This window comes from Lepeophtheirus salmonis, chromosome 14, assembly GCF_016086655.4.
Source record: "Lepeophtheirus salmonis chromosome 14, UVic_Lsal_1.4, whole genome shotgun sequence".
Taxonomy (NCBI): Eukaryota; Metazoa; Arthropoda; class Copepoda; order Siphonostomatoida; family Caligidae; genus Lepeophtheirus; species Lepeophtheirus salmonis.
Window position 1 is genome coordinate 16,396,969 of NC_052144.2, and position 18,309 is coordinate 16,415,277.

The 18,309-nt window shown below is 30.1% G+C and overlaps 1 protein-coding gene across 4 annotated transcripts in view; it reads right to left on the minus strand.

Moving 5' to 3' along the window:
- Window positions 1–18,309, minus strand: part of LOC121129210 (patched domain-containing protein 3) — a 185,443-nt gene that overhangs the window by 37,206 nt on the left and 129,928 nt on the right. For all 4 annotated transcript variants that reach the window (XR_005868367.2, XM_040724912.2, XM_040724913.2 and 1 more), the window contains 3 exons: window positions 12,838–13,105; window positions 12,565–12,773; window positions 12,350–12,475 (listed from right to left, as the gene is read on the minus strand). Coding sequence is in view for 3 of the 4 variants with exons in the window: in XM_040724912.2 (XP_040580846.1) it covers window positions 12,350–12,475; window positions 12,565–12,773; window positions 12,838–13,105 (603 nt within the window). In the remaining variant the exon portion in view is untranslated. The remainder of the gene's footprint in view (window positions 1–12,349; window positions 12,476–12,564; window positions 12,774–12,837; window positions 13,106–18,309) is intronic.

An 18,309-nucleotide genomic window follows, 5' to 3' on the forward strand; every position in this document is an offset into this window, starting at 1 on the left:
CAATAACATAAAGGATAGACAAATAGTATGTTAAAAACAACACTTTGTTCTTATGTGGTTAAAGAAAAGAATCAGAGAAAAATAATATTTTAACTGTTTGAGATATATGTACGTTTTTATACAGAAAGAGTTATTACAAATTATGATATTGTCGAAGGAGTTATGACCACAAAAAAAAATAACTTTTACGGGTTCTGACAGTACTCCTGAATGTTCTTTATATAAATATAGTACACCCCGAAGAAGAAAATAACTTTTTTACGTTTTAGACTCTTAGGAATGATGATATAATCGTTTTTTTTCCGTTTTTTAATACATTTTTTTAACATAGACATATAAAAAGAGTAGATAATGACTAATTGGAGCAAAGTTTACTATGTGGCATATTACTCAGCTTATAAGAGAGAATGATATTTTCACCCATTTTTTAAAGTTAAAAAAATATATGCAACTTTTGGTATCCATTACATGTCATGGTCAATTGTACTTCATCTTTAACATCCTAATATTGGCTTTGTATCAAGTTGGACCACCAACAGGGAAAGTTGGGGGGCTGTTATATTGATAAATAATAGTATTTATTGGTAGAATTAGATTAAATTATACTTTAAACAAAAATTTATGCATATTACATTTTTTTTTTGTACCGAGGTGTAATTTAATTAATATTCAGATCTGGCTGAGCACAGAAAAACGTCAATATGGATATCCTTATTTGAATACATTATACATAGTCGTAAGTAAAATCAAAACAGACATATTAAAATCATCAAAATTAGATTTGGGGATTTTAATATACAACTGTTATACTAAAGATACTTAGGGAGTTTTGAGTATCATTTCTAGATAAGATTGATAAAATATGACATGTGTGATAAACAAAAACTAATTAAACAAAACAACAACAAAAAAAAACTACTTGCATTCCTTTATACTTTTCATCATGTTTATTAAAGTGCCCTCGTTTTTTTCTGGTATGGGAGAATAACTCGGTTTTAAGATTGTTCTGAACTTGTTGAAATAATTATATTACTTGATTTATGTTCTTATTATAATTTTCAACCATTTTTGCACCTAAAGTTCAGGTCCTTCTCTACTCAGTGAAAATTAGAAAAATGAAATATGCTTCATTTTGTTAAATATGTCCCAAATCGTCCTACTAGAGTGCAAAACTTCCCTTAGCTATTACATATCTAATATTTAATATACTAATACCAATTAAGTTAGCTCCACTTAACTTTAAAAATAACCACATGTACTTCAATTTTACAAAATAAAAAGAAATAAACGATTTAAGTTAATACTTACATTTCAGAATTAAAAAAGTTACTCCTAGATTATATATTGAGAAAATGTGTAACAGCATTAGGATTGGATGTATTTGGCACCTTCAAAGAACTAGTGCTTTTTGGAGAATTTAACGAAAAACCTTTTTTGGCGAATTCCATTTTCCAAAACGGACACTTTGATGAATGACCACATTGCACAATTTGGCCAAAAAAATAATAAATATGTTTGATTATGATTGATACTGCAATACTAGGTAATTAACTTTTAGACCAACTTATCTAGATAATTATGGAGTCCAAAATGACCTCATGACAGAGGAATGTTAATCAGTACTTGACCAAAACTAAGGAGCTTAAAGATCCAACGATTGATTCATTCCGATTGTCCATTGAGTCCCACATCCTAATTACTGATTAATTGTTTGACTCCTTCTCTTTTTTGAATAATTTTTTATATTTTTAATTATTTTATTTTTTAGGGAGTTGACATGATTTTTTTTACTATGGTTTTAATAGCTGTTCCAGCAAATTGTTGAAGCCCTTATAAATAAATAAATCACTTATTAATTAATGAACGATTAATTATTACATTTCGTGACTAACAGTACATCTTTTTATCTTTTATAATCAGTGTAACATGAATGGAAATCATAAATACATAGTGTTGCAATATAAATCATCATCAAATATACTTTTTATTTCTTTGGGCAAAGTGTATATCCAGCAAAATGGTTATTCGGTAATGTGTCCGTTCGGCAAAATTGCTTTCGACAAGAAGATTTTCAGCTAATTTACCTTGGAGAGCAACTAGTACAGCACTTATTGTTGGTTTTTGCTTTGAAAGGTGTAGTATATAATATAAAACTTATACAAAATTGAAGTTTAACACTTTACCTTTGTACCAAATCTTCTCGTACACTATTTTGAAATACTAAAGATACAATTAAAGAGATAGAAAACTCAGAACTACGGGGGTGATATTAATGTGAGAAATAGAGTAGCTCTTTTGACGCACTGCTCATAAAGGAATCAAAGGTATTTTATGTAGTATGCGACAATTACATTTATGTATTTTATGATACGATTATAATAAATATCAATACCGGGCCGTGCAGAATTATTTACCGATTTTTGTTCAGAACATATCGCGGACAATAATGACATTTCGAATGACTTGAAAAACAATTATTTTTACATTTTTAGAATAATAAAATAGTTTGAGATCAAATTTAATCAATGTAGCCACCATTTGACTCAATGACACTGGTCAGGCGACGTCTGAAGCTACCACAGACTTGCTGGATGTAATCGGCGTCCATGGAGACCCAAGCCTTGTTTACAGGAGCCTTTAAGGCATTTATGTTCTTGTGTCGTTTTTTGCAGGCCTAGGTCTCCACGTGCGCCTAGATAGAGAAGTCTAGTGGGTTCAGATCTGGGCTCTGAGGGGGCCAGTATTCCTTCGGCCAAAAGTTCATGTTGTCCTTGAGCCACTCCTGATCTTTCTTGGAAGCGTGGGCGGGTGCTCCATCTTGTTGAAAACCCCAAGGAGAGTTGCCAACTATGTATTTGATCCACGGAAGGACCTTGGCTTCATGGCCTTCCTGTTGGAGGCCACGAGACCCAACATCATCACCAAAGCAGGATGCTTTGTTGTTGCCACATAGCGGTGCTTATCTTGCACATCTCCAAAGCTCACAACGCGGTCACTTTGCCTGTTGAAACAGGATCGACCGTAAAATTTTTCTCATCTGAACAAATGATGATGCGTCCAGATGAGCTCTTGATATCATTCAAGATTTTCTGGCACGCTCAAGTCTGACTTCTCGCTGACGTTCAATTAGCATAGGGCGTTCAGTACGCCTCAGGGACTTTCCTCTAGCCCTTTTCAATGCCCTTGAAACAGTTGATCTCGACGTTCCCATCTTTCTGGCCATGTCGGCAATGGACCTGTTGGGAGTCCTCTTGAACACTGCCTTTACTTGCCTTGTTGAGACAGTGGGCTTCCTGCCAGCCCAGGTGGAATGCTTGAGATCACTCCCAGCCTCCAAGGGCTTGGAAACGTTGTAAATTGTCTTCAACGAGGCCCCAACCTGTTCCTTAATGTTGTTATGAGGCACTCCCACTCGGAGGAGGGCTGCAATTTCGATCCTCTTTGTTTCCTGATTGGACATGGTCTCACGTGTGGAAGTTGTTACACTCTCACAGGAAGGATTTTTGTTTATTTTAACAGTAACAATACGAAACAATCAGATTGGTTTCCACCAAACCTCTTAAAAAGTATATTTATACCATCAGTAAATAATTTTGCACGGCCCGGTATGATTAATTATTATAATCCTGTTTTAAAAAAAATGGTTTCTACAAATAATATTTAGGCATGACAAAAAGGAAAAGTTCAGGAAATCATAACTTCTTATAAAGTTTATTCAAATATTACAATATATGAAATTACCAGGAGTAACGAACAAATAAATTTATATAATATTTGGAGATTGATATACTTACGTCAACAAAATACAAGAGACAGATAAAGTTGTTCAAACCATAAAAAGTTATTGTTTTATTTTTTCAAATGAATGTTTTGAAATCAAAAAACTTTCACAAAATCGATGTTATGTTTTACATATTTCATAATATTACTAACAATAAGTTTACACTTCTATTTTTCGATTGGGATTTATATATTTTACAAATAGTTACCTCCGCCGACAAAGTTGGTGTTCTTCCCCCTATTTTTTTTTTTTTTTTTTTTGCCCCCATCAGAATAACAATAAAAGGGACTTATTGGTTTGTATCAACTTGGTACGAAGATTATATATGATCAAAGTAAGGGGCCACAAAATTTTAATATGTCAAGATTAAGGTAATCCAAAATGTAAAAAATGCATAATCAAGCATAACTTTTTGAACAAATTGAGATATATAACTCGAGTTGATTTTTAGCAGGAGTTTTTGTGCTCTACCGAGTTCCCATTCTAGTTATGTATTTTTTTATTTTTCATCAAAAGAAAATAAATCAATAGAATAGACTATTAAACCAATTTTAAAGAAAAAATTACTTTGTGTTAAATACATCTTTTCCATACTTTGTCATTTAAACAACACTCATATCGCACTACTAGACAACATACATACAAAGTGAATAGGGGGATTACATCTAAATACATCAAAAAATTATGGATGGTAAATGTGCCAAAGTTCAATATACTGTTATACCAATAGTAAAAATGCCAAGGGTAAAAAATTTCAAAACTTTATTTATAATTATTCAGTCTTGTTTCTGATAGTAGTGGTGTGGTTGAAATTTTATGTAGCTTCAAAATAGCAGTGCCAAAAAATACATTATACATTAGGGCGGCCATTCAGGATCAATTTTTTTACTCTTCACTTGTCTTACACTTCCATTTTGTTCCCTTAATAATAAAGCTGCCAAGTGCAAAATATTTTTTATTTTAATAAATATTTCAATGTGGCTTTTTAATGTGTTTCTCTACATTGAAATATCAGTTGAAAAAAAAATTGATATCTCCAATTTGTTTGAATAATATAAAGCTATACCACCAACTTTGCTCGTAATTTTAAATTACTTTTTATAATAATAACCTAGCTGCTATACTAGTTTCTATAGTTTCCATATTTAATCTATTTATCATTAATTAGATTATTTAATATTTATTGAATTACAACGTATCTACTTTGTTTACAAAAATAATCATTATTTGATTCACTCTTCTCCTCTCCAAGTGTTTAAATTTATATTTATTCTACTTTTCAAAAAACGTCAGCACATGTTGAGAAATTAACACTTATTGAAAAGGAAAAAAGTGCACCTCTGAATGTCACTCAAAGTTTCAATTTTTTGCAAAGGAATATATTTTTATGATAGAACCAATTTGAAGGATTAGAAAATAAAAACTTGATTTTCATTCGTAAACAATAAGAGCTACCCTAATTGACATAAAATTGCACATTTTAGTAAGAATTGCAACATGTAAAATAGCTTCCTTTTTTTTGTGATGAGTAAACCATCAAAAACTGTTTACTTACATGAAATAATGATTATCCTTTCAACAATGAAATAATTCAGTAGATATTATATATCAGAAAGGTCTATTTCTAACCTTTTTTTTAATGGGGAGCATTAATAGACTTAAAATATGCACCTTGATAAAATATAATCCCTGAAAAAAAAATTTAAAACTTAAAATTTTATAGGTCACCCAAAATTTATTGTTCATTTACACTTCAAAGTCAGATAGATATTATATTTTTATTTACATGAGTAAATTATCTTTAAAAAATGTTTATGTTACTTTTTATTAAAAGATTATCTTTCATTAAAAAAAGATTAGGAGTGAAAGGAAATTTTACAATTATTTTACTCACACTCCGCATTATCGATATTTATTTTATTTTATTTAATAAGTTTAGAGTAGTTTTCTGATATATGATATAATTTATAATATGATTTTTTTTTAGAATTTTTATTTAATCCAAGATCCCTTCCGATGGTACAGGAATACTCGTAGTATTTGTTATTTCTGTTATTCATCATTGGTTATCAAGTATTTAAATTTAAATCCCATCTCCCCAGCTCTATTTATTATTGCCTTAAATCCATAATTAGAGAAAATTAATGCATCAAAATATATATAAAAGGTATTTAAGTGGAAGAGATGGAAAATAAAATTGAAGCTTTCGATGATGAAATTACTATGATTTATTCAGAACGTCTTTTAAGCAGACATTACATATTTTAGAAGATAACGTGAAAAAATCTGGATTAAGGATTAATCTTAAAAAAAACGCATAGAATGGCTGATTTTAATGATTTTTCTAATTTGAACGGTATAATTGTTACACTTAGGAAGAAAATGCTTGGAACATTCATAACTTTGGATGGAAGTGATGTCTTTGAAAACATAAAAATTATTGAGCAAAAGATTAAAAAAACAAACCTCTAAGTACGCAATTTTTCTAAACAAGATTATAGAGGCAAGAATACAAATATGGAATTCACTTATTTTATCTAAAATAACTCATATTTTGAAACTGACACCTTTTTCGGATATATAATGCCAGAAGATTGACAAAATATGTGATAATTTTTTATCACCGGAAGGAAGAAGAAACATATCTTGGACTCGTATTAATTTCCCAAAGATGTTAGGCGGGCTTAGTTTATTAAGATTGAAAGATTTTTGGAAAACGATGATTTTTACTTGGTTTTGCTAAGGATTCAATATGAAATAAAATACTGGAACAAACGTTCCTTGAAAAAATGGGCACTGCATACGAAGGAGAGAAAGGCAACGCACCATGCAAAATTATATGGATAACTAATTATATAAGGCCATTCTAGGGGGGAAATGAAGCAATTAATGGGGGATTGACGAAAAAAGGTTAAAAAAGGTTGAAAAAGAATGGAATGCCAGGAATCAGTTTAGAGAATAGCAGATTTGCATATATATCGGATACGTCAATCAAAAGGAAAATATCGTTCTAGGTAGAGATTTTTAATAAAAATTGTGAATTTACAGCAAATGAGATTTTGGAAAGATAAATAATTTTAAAAAGATTTGTTTTTAAGAGAAGATAAATTGGCCCTAGGGTTAGTTTTTTTAATTTTATGAAAATGATAGAAAACAATAGGCTGAGAATGCTTTTACTGGGTAAATAAAAACAAAATCAATTTTAAGATCAAATAAAGAAGAAGAAAGATAGGGTTGGCTTTATGCCTCGGTGGGGGAGATTATAAGAAGCCTTAATAGGATGACAGACGATTCATTATTTTGGATGAAGTACAGAGTAGTCACTAACTTACTATAATATTGAAGATTACTGTATTTAATATGTTAAAAAATTAAAACTAATGTTTTAAATATTTGCTCATAAATAGTCTCTTTATATATATATATACATATTTATTTATTTTTTACTTTGGAATATTTGATTAATTATGGACCTTTTTGAAATTTTTATTGCTTTGATATTAGTTCGTTTTCTTTATACGATACTTTTGTGTAAAAATTTCCCGAATTTAAATACTTAAGGTTCCTGAAACTTATTTGTTGCAGACTCTAAAATTGTTGTATCTAATATGTTTAACTTTACAGAAATTCAAGATCATGGTGATGTGAAAAGATAATATCAGAAAATGTGAACTAAGCTTTGATACATATTTTTACACTAACTATAGAAAACATCACAAATTCCTCTGGTTACATAAGCATTGAGTTTGAATTGATTACGAAATATATATAAAGAGAGAGAGCATAAAATGTTTTGTTCATTGAATATAGTTCATAGATATTGGAATAATAAAATATATACTCAGAGGAGGATTATCTCCAAGAAAAATATACATAAGCTTTAAGCTTGATTGAAGACCTTCAAGTTGTTTGATAATAAAATCAACACTTTTATTCTTCATATCATAATTAACTTTAAATCATTCCGTCATAATCGTATGTCGGCCATTTAATTGACATTTCTTTGTTTCTACTAGGAATGGTTAAATACTTGAATATCATGATCAGATGATTAAACAAATCAAAAAGAAAATATACAGGCTAAAATCAATTTAAAATTATGATTTTGACCGGGTAAATATTTAATTTTCGTTCTTCCAATTTTGACTTGAACATTGTTCATATACCATTGATCTGACCAGTTTTGGTGGCTGTTGTGACACGACAGAGTACTCTCAACAAATGTTTGATTTATTATTCCTCTAGAAATTTGTAAATAGCCTGAACCTACCCAGTTCCAGAGAATAACTTTAAAAATTTGGAAGCTCTGAATTTAATCAATGAAAACTACAGTGGAACATATATGTCTGTCGGATACTCATCCAAATATAGAGTAAATGTAGATTTAGGCCCAATTTTTTTTTCTAAGTTATTGTAAATTTTTATATTATGTATGCACGTCCTTTGTATCGATGATCTGCTGTTGTTAAAGTCCACAACATTTTTGATGATATACTTAAAAGTTGATACAAGTGGAAGATTGAATTTTGATATCATAACTTTGCTATGCTAACCAATGAGTCAATTCAGGCCAATGTGTCAATTCGGGCATTAAAATAGTTATTTAGTTTTTTTCCCATTTAAGAATGTAATTTATATTCTTTATCTATATCTTCCACAGTATTTTTCTTATTACTTTCATGACAAGTAATCATAATTTTCTTGAGTTCACATTGTAAACTTTTTGTAGTTATAATAACTTTTTAATAAACTATTACAAACCAGAATGAAGAATGAAAGCTGTCTAACAGTGTTGTATAATTTTCTTCCGAAAAATTTACCAATATTGCTATTTTTTAAAAAGTATATAAATAATGGACGCTGTGAATAATATATTTCCATTTTTTTTATCACTCTTATACCGTTAACAATTGATAATAAAACTTAAAAAAAAAACACTAATATTTTTAAAAGATATTTACTCTTGTAAAAATAAATTATAATATTAAATAACAAATATACATATTTTTTTTTTTTTACTAATTTCATATTGTACATTTACATTAAACAGATATAATTCTTATATTTTATCATTTTATAAAGTAAAAAATATCTATTTATTAATTCAAGTCATTAAAATATTTTTTTTAAGTACTTATGTCCATACATATTTTGTACATTTTTAGTAAAAGAAAGAAGACGGGAAAAATAAAAGGAGGAATAGGAGGGGGGAGTAGGCGCACAAACACAAGCCTTGATACCAAATATATTACCTATTCTCTCTTCTCTTTCCCACTCCCACAGACTATTCAGGGAGCGTACTAAAGTACTCCCTCACTCTTCATCTAACACAAGAGATAAACTTATAATTATTAGTTTAAAGGTCCTGGCGAAACCTGGTTTTTCGAGGGGAACTCCGAATCATCAAAGTTTTATGTATTTATCTATACCGCAACCATTTTTGGTGTGAGTCTGTGAAGGGTTCCTCATAATTACTAATGAGTCCATCTGTGCCAGCTTCATATTAAGTCCAATTCCCATCAGTCTTCTCTCTACGATTCGTGTTTGGCCCTTGTGATCCTGCCCCTTCATCAAGCCTCAACGGATATCCGTATATTTTGTAGACTTCTAAAGCTATGTTATTTTACATAACATTTTGTTGCAAGGACTGTCGTCTTAATGGCTCTCAAACACAATATATATTATTTTTATTTTGACTTCCCCCTGGAGCCGACACTGACAAATAGAGGTAATATTATATTCGTTGAGGAACTCGGTCCTACTTTTGATCCCGGCATTAAAGTTGGCAGGATCATTATTTCCCAGTAGAGGAGGAACCACTTTCAAATTCGAGTTCCAATATGATCCCATTTCTTTCCAATAGTGTCGATATTTTTGTATTGTTTTTAATAGTTCCAACGGACCCATGGTAATCCACTCAAAAAAACAACGTCCCGCATCTTTTAGGAACTTTTTTTTAAATGTTCATTGCCCAAAAAACTTTATTGGGAAATATCCTTTTCCTCCAAGTTAAGTTCTCAAGGACTTCCACACTGATTTAATGACAAGGGGAGCTAAGGTCCCTCCCAATCCTGAATTGATGCTTTACTCTGGTTCGTGAAATATATGGTTTAAAGTTACCCCACACTAGACCATCTCTTATCTTGATTATCTCTTGGTTTATTTGACTGTCAAGGAACATCTACCAAATATCTGCCCGACATGAAACATTTCTTATCAGGAGAGATGATGATATAATGTTGTGTTAGGTAGAAAGTTGAAAAAGATGACAAAATTTTCGAGAGAAAAAAATAAAATTTTTGAAAACTTCAACACTATTGAGGGACATCAAAAACATTGTCAAAATTGTTCCAAACTTAATAGCGATCATTTTTTAGCAATATGTATATTTTACGCTTATAAGTGTTCTACATTTTCAAAAAAATTGAAATGTACCAGTCTAGTATATTTACGATTACATATGACTTTTTTTGAAAAGAAAATAAATAATTCATGCTGGAAAGTCCACCACCATACATTCAAATCAAATGCTATTTTGTTTTAATAATTAAACTACGAAAAAAATTGTATAATGGTGAACTACGTACACAAGTCATTTTAAAACCCAAAGAATTTTCAACTTTTGTTGCTCACAAATCATCTTATATTGGAGAAAAATTTATATTTAAACTTTTTATTAATTTTGTATGATACTTATTATCTAATAATGTAGCAAGTAACTGATGAAGTCGCTCACTATTGTTTTCAAAAGACATGTTTTAAAAGACATTATCACTTCATATTTAATGAACATAAACAGAAATTGTATGAATTCTTTATTTATCATTATTAATTTATAAATAAAAAATTAATAAAACAGTCCTTACTTACTCATTACAGATTAGGTGATATACATGTACTTTAATGGGAAATTATAGGAAGTCAAAATCAAAAGTATATTTTCATTAAATTATATTTGTGTTCGATCTGTCTAAACAAAACTAAAAAGACTCCAGTCCCGATTAATTTTGTCAGTCCTTGTCGGTCTTTTATGGTAACTACAAAAGCTGAAATGATGTAAATACTACTGTGATAATTTCAGCTGTTGAAGTTTGATCAAAACTTCTTTCAAAGAGATGGTATACATTGAGTTTAAAGTAGGATATGTGTGGCTAGAACGTATAATAATACTCAATTATTATACTTTATAGAAATTATTAAAAATTTTCTTTCTTTTTCTTTTGTCCTAGTTAGGAGTGAAGAAAATAAAAAAACAGCTAGAACCGTAGTTTGGAAGGGCAGACTAATCCGTTCTTAGGACTGATTAATTTTGAAATAAACTAAACCAATAAGAAAAAATACCTGATTAGTATTGCCGTCTTAGGACCAATCCAACACTAGTTAATATCGATCTCTATTTATATTTAAACACTAAAGATTAATTTAAAAAATAACTAAAAAAACTGAATTCTTAAATTTTTATATATAGAATAGCATTTAGTATTTCATGCCAACCACTAAAATTTTATTGGTTTATGATAAGAAGAAAAAAGTTACAATCAAAAAGACTGTTATTTAATGCTAACTGACTCCAATAAGTAGATTTACTGCTTAAGGGAACCCTTATGATCTAACAAGTTGATTTTAATGGTTGAATATTGCTCAACATTAAGTAAATTTCAACATGAATTAGTAAATAGAGGAATTGCTTAGAATATATTCCAGTGATGTCGTATTTATAACGAATTACGTAATTGATAAGCAAGAAAAAAGAAAGAAATACGAAATAACTTATAATATTAAAGCTTTAAACCAAGTAGCAAACGAGGACCCACGTGACCAATAGCTGAAAAATGTATTGGTGCACCGAAACTTTTTTTCTTCCAAAGAGGTACGGTTTAATTAGTATTTGGAGATATAATTAAGAGTTATGATGTTATTTAATATATTTTACTTTTTAGAAGATGCACATTCAAAGTCCAGAAGACGGATCTAGCTTAACTAGAGAAGATTTTTATAATATGTAGTTATGTTTACCAAATAATTTGTTTATTCTAGTTCAAAGATTATTATGTTTATTCTGCATTATTTTTTCATATATAATTAATGCAAAAATATATTTTTTATATTAAACTATGGAGTCCAAGTCATGTTTCGAGTCCAATTTCTCACCTCTGACAATAATTGGCCATTGTATCTTAAATCCTACATTTATTATAATAATAACAATCAATCATAAATATATAATTGAAAACTCCGGCTTCTTCACTTTAATGGGATATTCAATAAAGGAAAAATCAAAGAATAAAATAATTTCTTCTTTCAAAGCAATTTTAGAGTGAGTTAGGCGTGCTTCATCGATCACTCTCTTTATCACATAACCAAGGCACTGATCCCAGCTTACAAGGTAAAAGATGTCTTTGCTACGTCGTTAGTAAGAAAAATGACAGAGTGACGTTATATGAATTGTGACATCTTGTGGGAAAATGTTAAAACACTTCACCATTGTATTTCCTCAGGCTAACGGTTGCGTTTCGTTACTTGGTTTAAGGTTTTTAATAATATGAGCGTATATAATAAGTTGCTAACCTTTGAATGAGAAAAGGAAACAGTTGAAAAATTAGCTGCCTTAATTGCGTTATCAATTGTTTTCCGAGCTTTGACATGATCTTGGAGACTAGAAAACTTCTTAAAGTCAATGCTTAGTTCCATGGCCTATAATTTAAAAACAAGCAAACTCAAGTTTTAAAAAAATAACTCATTTGCCTGCATTCTACAAGGACTAATGTTAGAGAAAAACTTACATTAATATTAGGTGCAGGTTGGTTACATCTAAGCGGAGTATCAAATCTAAAATTGACTTTATACTGTGCACCAATGCTTGAGTATAAAAAATCGGATAGGTGCACTCGAAATAAAAAAGAATCATTCTTGAAAAGAGTTGATCTCCAATGACTCACATTTTTGTCTCGTAGAATGTAGAGTTTAAAATCTGTCCACCAAACTTCTTTAGCTAAATAAAAATAATGAATTGTATCCGTAATTTATTGTTAATTGTTAGTTATTCAATTACTAACTTATAATATAGTCCTTTGAGTCCAAAAGATCCTGAAGGAATTCATCGACACTGTTCAATTTTGGAATGTCTAAAGGAGGGTCAATCCTCCCTAAATAGATATTGCTTTGCCATCCCTTGGAGACACTGTGCTTCTCTTTGATTTCAAACCATTGCACGAAATAGCTGGATGAAGGCATAAATTTCTTAATATCAAATTCTTGACGAATAGAGAAGGCTCCCCAAACGCCGAATGAGAACAAAATGAGTGATATTATAATCACGATGACCTAAAAGCAATTAAATGTATAACTATAAATTAAATGTTTTGAGAGATGTATTTTTAATCATGTGAGAACTAATATACTTAAATTTACTATAAGAAACAAAGAAGCATCAAATTACGTCTTTTTATTCCCACATTTTGTTTTAGTATAGTGAAACATGATAATTCAGAGCAGAGATAAAGTATGTAGAATGGACTTAAACAAAATGTTTCATGTTGTGTTACATGTATAAATAAGCACTCGTAACTTTGAAACAGAATATTATTCTTAGATAAAAAACCCTTAGAAATAGATAAAAAGAATTTTAAAACGGTATATTAGTCAGTTGTCAAGAAAATACTAGATGAGGTATATCTCACTGAAATTATTGCTGATATTTTTTCTTCTTGTATTAGTTCGTGAAATGAAAGTTCAGTTAAACGTGAATAAATTCAGTACACACCAACCAAAATTATATATTTATTTTTAAGAGCTAACCCATCAAATAAGTTCATAAAATTTACACGTCAAAACTAACAATAAAATAGCCACTCTATTTTTTACGACGTCAATTTTTCTACTTCTCTTCCTTTAAACAATGTTTTTAAAGACGATTGATTGAACTTGAATTAGGGATTGCTACTAGTATGAACGAACTGATTTCCAAACTATTTTTTCTTCCTTTTTTGTGGGTTGGGAGATAAACTAATATAATATAATTATTGTTTGAAAACAAATAATATTTTATTTCAATATTGGCTTAAATAAATGCATCTATAAAAATTAAATATTTCTTTTTTATTTATTTACAAAAAGTTACATATACTCATTAGAGATAAAAAAAATTATTTTATAAAAGTAATTCACACTCTATCACGTTCACACATGTGTCATTCTTTAATTAATTTAAAAGTATACTCAATAATATTATGGCTGATGTATGTTCATTTATTTATTAATATACTACCATCTTTTTTGTAGTACAAAAATGTGATAAAGAACTAAACATATTAAAATATAAATATGTGAAATAAACCAATGTATTCTAGGTACATACGAATTATTGCTATATATCAATTAAATTTCTTTGACGGGAAAAAGATAATTTTTTAATATTAAAATAGAATGCTGACCTCGATACCAATGAAAGTGAATGTGGTTTTAATTTTTGATCTCCAATAAGTATTTTTAATAACAAAGTTTATAAACATTTTTTTCACAGAGATGATTTATTGGACTCATTAGTACAGCTGTAAAAAATCCCATGTCATTTAGACTTGTCAATAATTAAATTAACATACATCGAATTACACTTTTTAAATAATATAAACTCTCTAGACTTTCATAAGATTTTGAATATGATTTTTATAAGGTTGGATCACTAACTTAACTCTTTTGTCATTGTCTATTACTAGAAACTAAAAAATTAATATTATTTGTAAATGATTAGAAGAAATTAAAAAATAAGTTTTTGTTACAATTTGTGATCCAACTTATTTTTACCCTCCAATATTGTTCAATGACAAAAAATGCGTTTTTAATATCATTTTTTACTATTGCTCAATTTGGCAGATATTTAACAGCCTCATTTATTACACAAGTGTACGGAAAAGTATCTTTTAAATTATATATTCAATGCTAATTTGTGACAAAGAGTACTATTTTGTTGCCAAATATATGCTCAATTTGGATTAATGGTGTCAATCCAGGGCTTGAAGACGTCTTGGAGAACCTGAATATTTGCATCAGAGTCTATTCTGGGCCCATTTACAGGAAAAAAGTGAGTGGCATGACTTTATAATCTGATTGGATGACACCCAAAATCATAATTGAGGCTGGAAACTTAGTTTGGGTGACTCCTAACCCTTCCTCAATTGACCCCGCAATACGCTTGTTGATTCTCCCATTGTAAAACAGATCCATAGTTAAATGCTTTTCGTCGTAGAAAACATTTTGCAGTCGACAGGGGAGGTGCTTGAGGATAGTGTTTCGTTGTAAGTACCTTCAAATCCTCTTCTGCTTCATAATGGCAGTTCAAAATTGTATGGGACGACAGACATGGCTTTAAATCTCCAGCCTCTACGATTGCGACCTATGGTCAATTGGACGACGGAAAATTCCGTACTTATAAAGTTAGTTCAAAAACCACCCATTCGGCGATCAATTCATCCCAATCGTCCTGACCAACTCATCAATATCTCTGGGTCTGTACCACAGCTCAATCTTGGGGTTTTATCCGGATTATCCAGTTTCCAGATAGTCCTTTCGATCACTCCAATGATTTCTGCATTTTTTGTGTGTGATAACCCACATCGACATAGAATAAATCAAAAATTCGCTGTCTTTAGTGTTGTTGCTTTGACATCTTAGAAAGCATAAAATGACAGCATTGAATAAGAAGAGTATGAACTGTTTTAGGAGTAAAAAGGAAATTACATAATATGAAAATTTTCTAGCTTTCCTGTATATTAGATAAATGTTGACAAATCGATAATGTTGTTAAGTATCACTTTAGTACTCATTTTCAGATACATTTAGAAGATGTTACATTAAAAAAATGAACATTTGATCTTTGACATCAAGAGACGCCATGACATACTATTTCCTTTCATTACCCTTTAATTTTTTTAAAAGAAAGAAATTATGGCATATAAATAATAAACTTATTAATTTTGTAGTTAGTTTTAGTAGTTGAGTTAAATATGAATATTCTCATAAGTACCTTAGTGGGTAATAGACTCAATTATATTTTTTTAAATTGTTAGTACTTAAATATACATTCAATATTAAATACGTATAGCTATATGTATTTACAAATTTTTCAAGAAAAGATAATATTGAAAAGTTAACAAATGAAAGCTCTTTATTTGTACGAACAGATACAACAGATACTTTTTACTTATTTTGGGTGTCTAAGATCGCAGAAGAGGAAATGTCCAAGAAAGTATACAACGAAAGCAGCCCTATGAAAAAATTCAAAAATGCACTATCTAAAAATGATATTTCAGTAAAAAAAATTATGATGAGAAAGAAAGAACTCGCAAGTCCAAAATTGATACTTTATTTTTTTCATCATCATTTACAAAAAGTTGTTGGTGGCCCTAGAAACAACTTTACCAGAACAAGAAGAGGAGACGATCGGTCTGTGTTTTCCTATAAAAACATTTCAAATTATATTGGGAAATATTATAAAAATGATAAAGCGTAGGGTCCAGATTGCATAAAAAGTAAATTTTTTACTCTTTGTGCCGAAAATGTCATCCCTTGTCTTTTAAATTTTGGAACCAATATGGAAAGGAAGGGTAAGCTTTTCCATCCCTTACCAGGGAAAAATATCCCTTATTCAAAAAAAAAAAAAAAAAATGGGAATGTAACAAAACTCAGCCATTTGGAGACCCTTGATAATTTTGAACAAATCTTATAAGATATTGTATATTGTCAGATGCTATTTCTAAGCAAATAGAACATATTCTAAATGAGAAATTGGGACCTGAGCATAAAGGTTTTCTTAAAAACAGAAACATTGCAGATGTATAGGGAAAAGTACAGTGCAATACATTGCTATTGATTTTAGCAAGGCGTTTTACCCAATTTCCCATTCATTCAGCTGTGAAGAAGTACTTACCTCGACGTTTTTTTAACCCCATACGTGATCTTATTTATAATGGAACATCAACCATATCTATTAATGGAATGCAGAGTAAACCAATTGGGTGGGGAAAGAACTGTAGAAAGGGCTGCCCACTTTCTCCTCTCCTGTTCGTTGCAGCTATGGAATTATTGACATCCAATTTATTACGTAAGTACGGAGGTTTTGGCATCTTCCTTGGTCAGAAACATCATTTAGTGGATTCGTATACTGATGATCTCACCCTCATAGTGGAGGCGAATTCAGAAGCTCAACAAATGAAGAGAATTTATGTTCTCTTTACTTTCTTGAGTACGTTTTCAGTAAAATCAGGATTGAAAATCAATGGGGACAAAACCTCAATTATCCTTTTAGGACAATGGAAACCGTTACCCTCTATGGTTATCAACACATGTAAAGTGAGCAACAATGTGAAAATTTTGGGGATTGTATGGAGCTTTGAAGGACCTTGTCCCTACAAATGGTCGAATTTAATATATTTTGCACAAAGATATTGCTATGAATGGCAAAAATTTAACTTGAAAAAAAGAATCGAACTGTATAATACCAAACTTGTCTCGCAAATAATATATGTTTTGTCCGCCGTCCCATCAGTCTATGAGAAAGCCATGAATGAGAAAGAAGTTTGACTGAATATACTTTTTCATAATAGGTATATTTTCGCATTAAAAAGACCGCGCAATCAATTAGGAGGGGGATTATCTTTAGTGGCCGATATTCTTCGAAATATATATGGGAAGATATTAGTACAAGGCCTCAATTAGAATGGAGAAGATTTGTTACGAAATCGGCAATCTATGATATTCTTATGTTTCCTTTTGTTATCTCCAATGATTCCATCAGTATAATATCTAGTGAATGGGCAGCTGTACAAAGATTTGTTTGTTCTAAGAGTCCGAGATTTGACACTAACAGTACCTTTGACATTATCCAACAGAATCAACATATAATACAATTTTTCAAAAACCTTCTGGGACCTGAAGAGCTGGAGAGGTTTGTCTTGGTTGAAAAGACCCTTAAATTTCACACACTAAAACCTGGTTCCTATTTTAATAGTGGAAGATTCCTTTTTACTCTTCAGAGAACAGCGAAAATTCACCTAACCCTGGTTCCATGGTCTCTGAAATTTCATTATGGGGCTGTGAAGTCTTCCAAATCAAAAGACTGTGTAAAAAGTATATATTGTTGTTAAGCCTGTCGGTATCTTGAGAGAAGTAAATACATTGTCACTCAAATGATGGGAGGAAATTTATTTCACAGTTACAGATCTCTAATTATATTATTGATTTCTTCAAACCATACAAAGACTTTGGAAAAATGTTCAATAATACAGTGTACGTTTTTTATGACTGTCTGGTTCTATTGATTGTCAGGATTTTTTTTGAATTGATTTGAAAGAAAAACAGTTTTATGTCTTCAAAGCTTCTTTGTTATTCGGCATTACCTGTATACAGTTAAATAACAGTGACGAAGAAAAGTACTTGAATGTTGTCATCAGTAGTGTCAAAGCCTATGTGGCACTGAGATTGACGGAAGACAAACTGGTTGAACCATCGGATATTCAAGGAATATTGATCTC